This window comes from Primulina huaijiensis, chromosome 8, assembly GCF_012295235.1.
Source record: "Primulina huaijiensis isolate GDHJ02 chromosome 8, ASM1229523v2, whole genome shotgun sequence".
Taxonomy (NCBI): domain Eukaryota; kingdom Viridiplantae; phylum Streptophyta; class Magnoliopsida; order Lamiales; family Gesneriaceae; genus Primulina; species Primulina huaijiensis.
The window spans coordinates 14,105,343-14,118,592 of record NC_133313.1 but is presented as its reverse complement, the minus strand read 5'-3'; the positions used below and the strand labels follow the sequence as shown (position 1 = coordinate 14,118,592).

General features: G+C 38.0%; 1 protein-coding gene and 1 long non-coding RNA gene across 3 annotated transcripts; both read left to right on the top strand.

Annotated features, from left to right (window-relative positions):
- Positions 1 to 41: 41 nt before the first annotated feature.
- Positions 42 to 4,553, top strand: LOC140982706 (protein HEADING DATE 3B-like). Of its 2 annotated transcripts, XM_073449365.1 has the most exons (5): positions 42 to 382; positions 526 to 922; positions 1,446 to 2,197; positions 3,238 to 3,289; positions 3,398 to 4,553. In XM_073449365.1, the coding sequence occupies exons 2-5, from the start codon at positions 722 to 724 to the stop codon at positions 4,322 to 4,324; spliced, it is 1,932 nt and encodes a 643-aa protein (XP_073305466.1). In that variant the 5' UTR covers positions 42 to 382; positions 526 to 721; the 3' UTR covers positions 4,325 to 4,553. The 2 variants fall into 2 exon arrangements, with proteins under 2 accessions (XP_073305466.1, XP_073305465.1); XM_073449364.1 differs by having other exon boundaries at positions 42 to 922.
- A 6,773-nt stretch (positions 4,554 to 11,326) lies between these two features.
- On the top strand, positions 11,327 to 12,813 carry LOC140983654 (uncharacterized). Its single transcript, XR_012176461.1, has 3 exons — positions 11,327 to 11,479; positions 12,248 to 12,280; positions 12,760 to 12,813. It is a non-coding gene; the product is annotated as an uncharacterized lncRNA (long non-coding RNA).
- The last annotated feature ends 437 nt before the right edge of the window (positions 12,814 to 13,250 follow it).

Below are 13,250 nucleotides of genomic sequence, written 5' to 3'. Positions count from 1 at the left end.
TCTTTTTGATGTCCTAAATAGTATATATGTTATAAATATCATGGATATTTATCTCTTCATGAAGTTGCAGGTTCTGTTCGATCACAACGTTGGGTCCACAGTCCGGAGTGTTTTTAGCGTTTTCCCTATTCACATACTTTTTCCTGTTCTAATCTTCCTAACCTCATTTTTCCCAATTTCGAATCGTTTTGACTCACCTGCGTGTCATCTTTTATTGTTGGGTTACACATATTTCGGTTCTTGAATGGGTAAACTCTGTCCCAGGTTTCTTGATATTTAAAACTATTGTGCCTTGTGCGTGCTTTGTTTAGAAATATCCTTGATATTTTCCTAGGAAAGGAATAGGAATCAACTTTGGTGGAGAATTTTTGCTTTATTGCAGGTTGGTCCAACTTTGTTTTTCGTTTTAGTTATCAAGAAAAGCAGTATTTGATGTTTTCTTAAATGGGTCGGTTTTGGAATTCAGTTCTGGTTATAAATTCTGTTTATGATCACCAGTTTGTTCTAATTTACTTCTTTATTTAGTGGGTGCTTTGATTCAAGGTAAAGTTTGTTCAGAAAAAGATCTGATCTTGATATGTGGGACTTCATATTTTATAATGACTTGTGAGGAATGGTTGAAGATTATCAACAAGTATGAACTTTTCAATTTTCTTGAGCTTAAATTTAAAGACGAAGTTATAGAAAAAAGTAGGTTGATATTGGAAAATAAGTAGTGAAGATGAAGAGAGGTAAAGATGAAGGGAAAATAATGGGGCCTATGTTTCCAAGGCTTCACGTGAATGATACAGAGAAAGGAGGGCCAAGAGCACCTCCAAGGAACAAGATGGCGCTCTATGAGCAGCTCAGCATCCCTTCTCAGAAATTCAGTCACACAGTTCTGCCCCATAATCGGAATGTTGCAGTGCCTTATTCGAGCCAGGTAATCTGTGAAATTTTAGTTTTTTTCGTGTTCTTTCTTATGAAACTTTATGTTTTTCTGTATGTTTAGCCTTTACCTCAAACTTTTATGTTTTTATTACATGAACATACTTTGTCAGCATCATTATATTAGGTTTCCTTTTCTTTTTTTTCTTTGACATTCGTTATCTTTTATAGTACTTTGATATTTAATTATTGTTAGATTTAAGCCTAGGTTGAGTTTATAATATTTGTGGTGGCTGAATCTCTTGATTTTGTTATTGGACCACTGTAACACGGCCTGCATACATTTCGTTCTTTTGGCATCGGTTTTTCGGGGTGCAACAAAGGTTGATGTAACAAAGCTAAAACATAATTGGAAGTTCAACCTGTGCTGTTGCTTTGAGCTTGAAAATGTGATATAATTTTATTTCTTTTCTATTTTTATTCGACTCAGTTTGAGAGAGAAAGGAGGAGGTTAGAAATTTATCTCGTTTGTGGCAGCAAAGTGCTTATCTAATTTCTGAAAAAACTCGTGCTTCCAGGGTGGTGGAAATGAAAGGGGTGTTTTTTCCTCTCACCATCAGCCTCCGAGACTAATGTTTGAGAAGCAATATAGCCAGTATTCTGATTTGAGCTCTCCTTTAACACGAATACAACCGAGAAAAAAATTTGATGAAGATGACTTTGCCGTTCCCATTTTCACAAATTCCAGGCCAAGTCAAGTAAATGACAGAGAAAAAGCAACTCCGTTCAATCCCTCTTATTTCAATCACTCATTGGAATTTTCGAAAGCAGCCAAGAATGGTGTATTTGGGCACTTACCACAACAGTTTGTTGTTGGTCAGAATCAATTTGTTAAAGCTGTCTCAAATTCATCAATAGTTGAGCAGACCGAGGAACCGCTGAAGCAAACTTATCCTTCGAGCCATGAACCAGGAAATAGTCATTCTAATCATATCAACTTGCCAGAGCCTGCCGAAGCTCAACCTGCCAGTGGAATCCATAGTGCTATTTCAAGGGAGTGTACATCAGCCTCAACTAAAAGCAAGTGTTCTATGTCATCAATTGCCATTCGGTCAGAAGATCAGAATATTTTACATGATGTTGCTAATGATGGAGAATCTAGAGAAGATGAGCCTTGTCGATTACTGCAAATGGGAAACTTGGACAGAAGTGAAAGTGTGTCTGAAACATTGGTGGTTGATGCCATATTTGGACCGGATATAACACCTGACGATGTAGTGGGAATAATAGGTCAGAGACACTTTTGGAAAGCAAGAAGAACTATTACAAAGTAAGTTTTATGCTTGCCATATCATCTGAAAATTTGTTGCCATTCTTTTGATTTGTCCGAAAGTTTCACTTCTTGATTATTATTGAGATGTTGTGTTCGACCATGGTCATGTGAGCATTTATTAAAACTTTTGATCAATCAGTTGGAACCATGGTTCTCTGGCATTTCAATTGCTTGTAGTCATTATGATATTGGGTGTGATATATTTTGAAGACTCATAATTTGTCTGCTGCTTTTATTTTTTCCTTTCTGAAAAAACACTTAGGTTCCATTTGGATGGATTTAAAGCTAGAGATTTCAAATTCAAATCCATTTGATAATGTGTTTCAAATCCAAACTTTTTTTAGTCATTATTACTTCCTCAAATCCAAATTTTTCAATCCAAACTCAATCTTATGTTAGCATTTGGGGAAATAGATTTGAAATTCATGGATTTCGATTGTAATTTTATTGTGAACAACAAAGATCAAATCTTAAATTCGTCTTACTTATCTATACATTAGTTATACAAAATGAAATGAATTTCAAATGACACCGTTATTGGTGAAACTGAAATTCATCCTAGTTAACATGAAATTTATATAAACATGTAATTGGTGAATTTGAAGTTTATGGTCTTATTTCTCTGAACAACAAAATTACATTTGAAATTCATATGCAGACCTTCATGTCAATGGAGGATTGAAGAACAGTGGCGAAGGTGGTGGCTAAAATGGTTTCAGAGGAGGAAACTATTTGTATTCTTAGAAATTTCACATAAAATTTTAATTTTTACCTTTTGAGCTGGGGCGACCGGTGCCCTCATCTGACGATGGATTCCTCGGCACATTGCCGATAGAAGTGGTGGTTTTGATTTAGTGATCTGTCGCATCTGAACCCCAATAATAGATTATTCTTGTAGTGATTTGATGTATTCTTCGAAGTTTTTTTCTTTCTTTCGTTGCATTTTGACTATGACCACATTAATTCCATCTTTGATTTTCTGCTAAGCTTCATTGACTATCCCTTTCAGTTTTTGAGTAATCTTTTATCATTTGCAGCCAACAACGAGCTTTTGCGTGTCAAGTATTCGAGTTGCATAGATTGATAAAGGTGGGTGTGCCATTTAACTGTCTTGGGGTTTTCTTAGACGCAACTCAAAATTTCATACTTTATTTGCTGTTTCTCTATATAATGCTACTCTGCTTAATTTTGTATCAGGTTCAAAAAGGTATGGCTTTATCACGTCATCTTCTCCAGGACGTTTCTTCTTCAGAAAAGCCTATAGAACCCGTACCTTCGAAGAATCTCCAATTAGATGACCCCGGTGTGGCACTTCCAAATGTTTCCAAAGGTGAATCAGTGAAGCCAAGCCACAAGAACAAACTCCTGGTCCAACATTCCGTGGGCATACCCTCTATATCCGCTGCTCAAACTAGCGGCAACTCTCAAGCAACATCCATTAGTAGTCAATATACTCCCCCTGGATTGGGGGCTTTGAATCAAACTCAACCACATGGGCACCAGTGGTTGATCCCATTGATGTCTCCTTCCGAAGGACTTGTTTACAAGCCATACCCTGGAAATGGTTATGTTTACTCTGTTTATGGAGGATATAATGTCCCTTCGGGATCAAATCCAGGAACTGGTTGTTTTTCCACTCCCACATTTGGAATCCCGCTTCAACATCCAACATTCCCTTCCCCCGTTCCTCAAGGCTACTTCCCCCCCTACAGCATGCCAATCATGAGTACAGCATTTTCAGGCTTGTCTGTCGAGCAAACCAACGTCCCTGCTATGGCCCATCAACAAACCACCCGAGAAACAAATTCAACCATTCAACATGATGCTAACACGGATGCATCCGAGGATATTGAAGTGCAATGCAGCTCGTCCACCTTCCCAATCCAGCGACTGCAAGGCAGTGGCAGCATGAAATCAAAACACATGCTTCCGCTTTTTCCGCTGTCACCGACTCCAACCATCAATGCCGCCCCTGCCTCTAGCCCCCACCATCCTCAGCCGGAACACCCTCCAGCACAAGTCATTAAGGTCGTTCCTCACCATTCCAAGTCTGCTTCTGAATCTGCTGCAAGAATTTTTCAATCCATACAAGAGGAAAGATGGCGGTATGACTCTTCTTTGTGAGACTTTACTGTTTAGGACTTGGATTTTCGTTCATATTTCGTCTTCCTTTTTATCTTGGTAAGGTGGCGTTGATAGTTTTGGATATTTACCGGCATAATCAAGTGGTAATGAATGTGTGTTTTAATTTGATACAAGTACCTCCTAATTTATTTCCGAAATTCATGTCACTTGATTTAAACACGACCTAGTTCGACGCTGTTTTTCAATTTCATGAACAAATTCTTGATCATCTTTTCACACATATACATGCACATTGGATTGGTTTGCAAGTTATTTAGATTGTGTTTGGATCGAGTTATTTGAAATTAAAAATTAGAATCTGCATGAACTATTGTTATAGACTTCAGCATAGTCTAAAAATCCGAGTCTCAAATGATTTAAATTAAATCCTTTCGTCCAAAAATAATCTTGTCAAGTCTGGAAGAACAGAGCCAATATTATGGAGCTAGTTTACAAGGATATGTAGTGAATTTTAGAAATAGTATGAACTAGCCAAATAAATGAGGGAAAAAATATTATTTGGTATGTTTTATTGCTTAAAATTAACATCCTCTCAAAATCATCATAAGTCGTAAAATCTTTAAAGTAATCATAAATCATAAGCTTATTTTATTTGCGGAAAACTAGCGACGGTCATTGGGTTGTGTGCACCTTCAATCCAGCTAGTTCAACCATCAAGACATCCATTATTATCAAGCTCATCTGCATCGATCACACCTAGTGAGTCTATTGACTCAGCAAACCTTAACCATGATTACAAGTAATACATATATAAGCGCACGCATCAGCAAAAATACTTTTAATAAAATAGCTTTTCATGACTATGCATAAACTTAAAACATTTTTCCTTTCATCATATACATTTATCTTTTTTCATCATATACGTATACGTTTTCTTTTTATTGAATTCTGATCGTTAATTGTGACTTTCATATCAGCTGTTAGTCGATGGATCCATCTACGTATAACCATGGTACCAAGCGACGGGGACATCAGCGACACTCTCAACCGTCAATTGAGTCTTGTCCTATCATATCGATGGAAATACGATCGTCGGTGAAACATCCACTACTCGTTTTTTTTTGAAAAAAGTACTAGATTTTTTTTTATAAAAGTTTCGGCCGATCACAATATATATACATATATATTTTAAAAATACTTTTGCACCATTTAAAATAACTCATCCAATTATTATTTAAAAATTTCAAAAAAGAACTCAATTCAAAACATAAAATCGTAAATCGTTAATCAAACCTAAACTTAGCAAAGTTTCAAAATAACATAACTCTAACATCCTCTCAAAAGCCTCTCAAAAGCAACATAAAAGTCATAAAATCTTTAACGTAAACTTAATTTAAAATGCGGAAAAACTAGCGCTGGTTCTCGGGTTGTGTGCACATTCAGTCCAGCAAGATCAACCATCAAGTCCCTCCACAACATCAATAATATGACTCTAAAGTCCCTCAGGTGATATTGATAATAATATGTGTGCACCTTCAGTCCAGCAAGATCAACCATCAAGTCGTAAAAATCTTTGACGTAAATCATAAACGTAAGTGCGGAAAGATAAGAGCTGGTCCTCGGGTTATGTGCACCTTCAGTCCAGTCAGATCAACCATATTATTATCAATATCACCTGCATCAATCACACCTAGTGAGTCTAAAGTCTCAAAACATCATAATCTTGATAACAAGTATTACATATACAAAACACATGCAAAAGTGAAAATACTTTTACGAAAAATAACATTTTCATGAAGATGCATAAACTTTAAACATAAATATTTTCGTAAACATTTTCATATCTACATATTCATATTCATCATACTCGTATTCATATTCATTTTCGTTGAATTCAGATCGTTAATTATGACTTTCGTATTCGTATTGGGGCGATGAATCCATCTACATGTAACCACAGTACTGGGTGGCCGGGACATCAGCGACACTCTCACCCGTCAACTGAGCATTGGCCTACGTATTAACATATCATCGTATCACATATTCGTATTAGTCACAATTACTTCACTTCCTTCAACATTTCGTATTTTCATCACTTATAAAAATTAAACATGCATATAAAGTTTTTCCTTTAAATCAAGCATGCAACATATTTTTTAAATGTCCATATTAAATCATAAAAATCCATAAATATTTAAAATAAAAATTTTAACATATAAAACATCATTCAGGACACTGCCATGACATTTACAATTTTTCGGGTGTAAAATTATCGTTTTGTCTCTAGACGTAAAATTCCACATTTTTGACATTTTCTTAATTCCGTCGACTCTAGACCATCCCAAATAATTATTTAAGCTTACATTAATTTTCTCTCATTTTTATTTAGTTTAAATTCTAGACTTTTCAATTGNACTCTAGACCATCTCAAATAATTATTTAAGCTTACATTAATTTTCTTTCATTTTTATTTAGTTTAAATTCTAGACTTTTCAATTATTGCTTAATTACTCATTTTTAACGCATTTTAATCCCGAATTAAATCAAACTTAAATATAAAATTCTCAAATTAAAAATTTAGACTTTTTATATTATTTTAGCCCTCGTGAACCACGACTCGACCCCCGTGAGCTATGTTTCGAATTTTAAACCAAGGAAACTCTATCTTCGAACAACAACTAAAACCCTTGAACCAACTATGTTTTTCACCGAGCCAGCCTGAGCCAACTTCAAACTAGCCCTCCCCTGGACCCTCGTGAATCCATAACACCTCTAGGACCTAACCCTAGCCCCAAAACCGAAGCCACAACTCAGAACATGCCATGGCCGAGAACCCTCTTGAGCTAGGACTCTACGTTTTCTTGCTTAGCCACTTAACCAACGAGCCAGCCCCTGACCCTAACCCTTGTGCACCCTCTTAGGACCCTAAGGACTTGACCTAGCTCAACCCAAAGCTCCTGGCCGAGCCCTTTCCCTGCGCGCGGTGCTGCACCAGCGTGATACTTCTCGACCCTTCACGGGAGGAGTCCTCCCCAGCCGTGATCCTCGAGTCCTAGAATGTCTTGGACTCCTTCCTTAACCCGTTCGTGACCCTAGCCAGCCCTGGTCCCAGCCGAGACCAAGCCATGCAACAAAAACTTGAACCCGAGCCCTTAGATCACCAAAACCGTGTGTTTGGTTCCAGCTTGTGTCGTGATCGTGTGTAGCGTGTTGTGTGTGTTCTAGTACTCCTTAAACTCATGCCAAACCACCCTTGATCCTTCCCTAATCATGGCAGCCCCTTAAGAACACAATAATTCATGTTTTGGATCAAAACCAAGCTTTCAAATTCATGTTGATGCACAAACACGAAAATAATAAGAGTGCATCTTGTTTTTCCATGCAAATCATGATCATACAAATACTAGGGTGTGATAGATGAGAAAAAAGAAGAATATGGCATGCTTTTGCGTAATTAACGTACGAATTAACATTGACGAATCGAATAACGACGACGAAAAGCCTTGGGAGAATTTCCTTGAAGAAGTCGAAGCTTTTCCTTGCCAAATTATTGTGTTTGCCGTGAGATTGATGAGAGAAAATAATTGTGATGCTTTGGGGCAGGGGAGGCGTGAGTTTGTGATATAATTGTGGGGTGATTTGCACTTTAATTAATAAATAAAATACTAATGGTAGCTTAGACCTATTAACTAAGTTAGTTAGGCCCAATAAGCCCATTAGTGCTTTTAAAAATTATTTTTTTTAATAAAGTTTCTGAAATTAATAGTCGGGTTGTCAAAACGTTCGTATTTTTGATGAAAATCGTATACCGATAAAAATTACGTCCCGGCGTATAAAATCACCTCAAAACTCCTTATTTTCAAAAATCAGAAAAAACATCAACCTTAATTTAAATAATTAAAAACAATTATTTAATAAAAACATTTTCTATTTTTCAGCCCTCGGTCTCCGTTCCTCGATCGCAACTCGAATAACCTTTAAAAATACATTTTAATGCTTTCATGCAGAAAAGTACATTTTAAACATGTCAACATGTACAACATAATGAATTTATGCAATTAATTGAAATACACAAGGAATTTAATAACTTGCATGTATGTGGTTTACGTGTACCTTCAAATTTTCGGGGCGTTACATTAAAACACTCCCATAAATATTCCTTAGGCTTAAACTTTAGCTTTTCGATAAATTCTTCGATTCGTTTTTAATCTTGGACATATGTCCCGGTTTTGACTCGTATTAATTCGAAACTTAACCAAAACTTGCCAAACTTGAACCATAGCTTAATAATACCTAAATAAACCATATACAACCCAATTCAAGCCATTAAGACTCTCGATCAAGCCTAGGGACATTCTGAATTTTTCTGCACCTAGCCCTAATTGGTTTGATTCCTAGCTTGCCTCGACTCCAGCCCCTTAACACCATGTCCAGACCTTAATTGACCCTACTAGGACCTAGATCGAACCCATAACATGTTGCTGGACCAAACCTAATAGCCCTAACGCGCCCAGCCCTTCACCCTTGCCCTAGGAAGCCATGCATGACTCCCATAGGCGCGGCTCATGCCTATCCTTCGAACCATCCATCGTGCAGCCTATCTAGGACCATGGTTCAGCACTCTCAAGACCCCTGGACGTGCCCCTAACAGCAGCTAGCAGCCGCATACACTTAGGAAGCAACCGAACCCTAGCCGAAACCCTAACCCTCAAAATCTCCAATTTTCACTCAACATGCTTCTCCGCCTTGTCCAGCCCTTACACACGCATATAAGGACCCTTAAACACATTAAAATTCATTCATTCCTATAGCCCTACTATGGCAGCCCCTTTATGCGTTATACCCAAGGGTTTTACAAGATGAAAACACTAGTTTTATGCATGAATAACCATAAAAACGAAAATATTTAAAGTGTATCATGTTTTTCATGCAATCATGTTTCAAATACGCAATATAGTGTGATAGATGAGAAAAAAGAAGATTAAGGCGTGCTTTTACGTTTATTACGCACGACAAACGGCTTGACGATGCGAGGGACGTTGGTGGAGAGACGGGGGATGCACCTTGCTGATTTTTCTTCAATATTTTCGTGATTTTCCTTCCAAAATTGTGTGTTCGTGCGTGTGGTTTGCTGCTAATAGAGTCCTAGTATGTTTTGGGAGGGTTGGGACGTGAGTTTTGAAGGTTTGGGGTTATTTTAATTAAAACTCATAATACAAGCTTAGGCCCATTAACATAGTGTAATAGGCCTATTAAGACCATTAGATACTAATTAAAATATTTTGTTTAGGAAAGTTTGCAAAAATATTAACCGAGTTTCCAAAAAAGTTCATATTTTCGTCGAAAATCGAATACCGTTAAAAATTACGACTCGACGTATAAAATCACCTCAAAACATCTTATTCTCAAAAATATCATATAGCATAAACCTTATTTTAAATAATTCAAAATAAGGATTTAATAAAATTATTTTTCCTTATATGGTACCCGGTCTACGTTCCCCGATCGCGTCTCGAATAACCTTTAAAACACACTTTTATGCATTCTAGTAGAAAACCATATTTTAAACATGTAAACATGCATACCACATTTAATAAATGAAATTAAAATAATTTAATTAGAACACATAAGAATGTGATAACTTGCATGCATATGGTTCACGTGAACCTTAAAATTTTCGGGACGTTACAATCGTATCAACGTATTAGTTAAAATCAATTCGTCTCCTTCAACCTTTTATATTTCCATCACTTATAAAAATTCATGTATATATAAATCATTTTTCTTTTAAACCAAGCATCCAACACGTCTTTTAGCATTAAGGTTTCATCATAAAATTTCATAAACATATAAAATAAATGTTTTAACATGTATTACAGCATTCAGGGGCACTGCCATAACGTCTAACATTTTTCAGGTATAAAATGACCGTTTTGCCCCTGGAACTTCAACTTTCCCAATATATCTTTAGACCTTAAAATGACAACCCAAATCATTCCAAACTTGAAATATCACCTTAAAATACATCCATAAACATTCCTTAGACGTAACTTAAGATTCTCGACTAATTTCCCAATTCGTTTTTAAACTTAGACGTCCACCCCGGTTTTAACCCGAATGGACTCGAAACTTAATCAAACTCGAGACACGACTTATTAACACCTAACTAACCCTTTTTCATCCCAAACCAAGCCAATTGAAACCCATAGAACAGCCTAGGAACGTTCTGAAATTTTCTGCCTTCATCCATTCGAACCCTAGCTTGGACTATCCACTAATTCCTTCGCTACTAACCCTTGGCCGACCCAACCAGCCCTTATTCCACCTTCCTAGGACCATGACCGAGCCCATGAGACCTACTTAGTCAAGCCCTAGCGAGCCATGCACGAGGACGTGCATGGATCTCTCTACAACCCCCAGCCATGGCTAGGTTGTGTCCTAGCCGTATGCCCTTTACTCCTAGCCCCTCTAGCCTCATCGAGCCCTCATGAGTCCTGCCCCTCGCTTGTAAAGTACCCCGCACGGCCCCTTTCCTTTTTTTCCAACAAAAACATATGCCCTAACCCTATGAGCCTCCAACCGAGCGACCCTCCTTCTAGCACCATACCAGGCCTACTTCTTTTCACCTAGGGCCACAAGACCACCCTCTTAGAACTCCTGTAGGTGCCCCTACAGCAGCTGGTGGTCGCGCCCTCCTAGGAAGCCAAACCAAAACCCTAGGACTCTAGAATCCCCAAATTTCGTTCAGCATGCTTCACCATTGTATGACCCGAATCCTTATTTTCAATGAAGTAAAATTTAAAAGATAATTAAAGAGTTGTTAATTAAGTATTATTAAGGAATTGATAATTCGGGATCAAGCTGTTGGGATCCACCGAATTTTAAATAGATAACCCGATCTACTTCAGATTACGTTATCTCGAGAAATCCAATTAGATGAATGAGATTTAACGTGTGGTAGATAATATTGATTCGGATTTTCTGAAATAGTCCGGATGCAACCTATAAATGGAAGCTGAATTCTTTTTTTTCCTACACCGCATCCTTCAGAGAGATTTCTAGCCTTATACCTTAGATTTTCTAGCTAGTTTCTAGGGCACTTTGGTATCGAGAAGTTTCGGAGCTAGTGTCGACTCGAGGGAAGGTCGGTGAACTGGGATCGAGACATCATCAGCGGGCTGACGACGGACGCAGGTATAATCCTAAAACCTTTAGGATGAACTTTGAAGCATGTTGGTAATTCATGATCTGATTTGATAGTGATTTCATATTGTTGGTATTGTCTAGTGATACTCCATGGATGGGCCCACTACCCCTAGCCCATCCCTTGCCCAAATGGAAGACAAGCCCATCAAAGGTCCAGGTATTCTCCTATAAATACCAGGTTTGAGTGTTCAGTTGATACATTCACTATATTGTTTCCAGCAGCGCCCTTAGCTGCTCCCCCTATATATCCTCAGTCTCTGACTTGAGCGTCGGAGGGGCTACGCCAGGACACCTTCCTGGCCCCCTTCTAACGGTCTTATTTGTGATTTCAGGCTCAGGGTAATTTTTAAGCATGAGTCTGGATTAGTGACACCTGCAGAAAGCGGACCATAAATTTTCCGTGAGTATCACTTGGAGACTGGTGATACCCCATGGATGGGCCCACTACCTCTGGCCCATCCCTTGCCCAAATGGAAGACAAGCCCATCAAGGGCCCATGTATTCTCTTATAAATACCAGGTTTGAGTGTTCAGTTGATTCATTCACTATATTGTTTTCAGCAGCGCCCTTAGCTGCTCCCCCTATATATCCTCAGTCTCTGACTTGAGCGTCGGAGGGGCTACGCCAGGACACCCTCCTGGCCTCCTTCTAACAGTCTTATTTGTGATTTCAGGCTCAGGGTAATTTTTAAGCCTGCGTCTGGATTAGTGACACCTACAGAAAGCGGACCATAAATTTTCCGTGAGTATCATCTAGGTTCAGAGCTTTCTGTCAGATTGTTTTAGTGAGGTACATGATGTACTGACTGAGATATCCAAGCGTAATATACACACTTATATGCTGCATATTTATATGTTGCATTATACATGTTTTACTGCTTTGGTATATTATGCATGACATATCATTTTGAGCCTGATATCTTTTGAGATATACCTCGTTTTTTGGGGCCGCTCAGCCCTATTCTGTATTGTGGACGATGGGGCATCGAGATACAGTGCCTGATGGGACCCGCGTGCTTTGATGACTGGACATTGTAAGTCCACATCTTGATGATGAGTGTGGGAGCTAAAACATGCTTAGGGCAGATAAGAGACTACACACTCAGGCGCCTCTAGACTGAGCATGAGATTCTTGACTTGATCCTTGATATCCGAGCATATTGCATTTTTGCATGCATCATATCAATTTGTATGCTCATACATTCTCGTATTGGACGATTGTCGCTCACGTCCTTGTTTTCATCTTGGGCACCCCATTTCACGGGGCAGGTTTTAAGTTAGACGGTTCGGACGACCAAGGCAGTGGCTAGAGCAGTTGGGTTTTCGGTGGTGATTGTAACCCTCTGACCCGAATTCATAAAATAACAGCGGAATTTAAAAATATTTTTCTTCTTCTTGAAGGAGAGAAGGTTTTAAAATACATTTCCAGATAGTCAAAAGTATACACATGATCGATCAAATGATACAACAAAAAAACAAAATATCATTTTTATGATCATGTCCAAAATGCTATCAAAATAATCCTTCCTTCTTCCATCTCTATATGCATATGACTCCGGTCTCAATCAACATCCCGGCTCGTCGCTCTTATCTGCATCACATGAAATAACTGAAATGAGTATAAAACTCAGCAAGTGGAACTCTTACATAGCAATGTACATATCATACTCTGAAAACATGGCTTTGAAAACATTAAATACCATCAACTCTGAAACATGAATATCATAGAATGAATAACAATAACGATGGTATTTCTCTTT

Coding starts and splice junctions, on each gene's coding strand:
- LOC140982706 (XM_073449365.1), top strand. CDS start 722: ATGAAGAGAGGTAAAGATGAAGGGAAAATAATGGGGCCTATGTTTCCA. Junction 923..1,445: donor CAGTGCCTTATTCGAGCCAG/GTAATCTGTGAA, acceptor TCGTGCTTCCAG/GGTGGTGGAAATGAAAGGGG. Junction 2,198..3,237: donor GCAAGAAGAACTATTACAAA/GTAAGTTTTATG, acceptor TATCATTTGCAG/CCAACAACGAGCTTTTGCGT.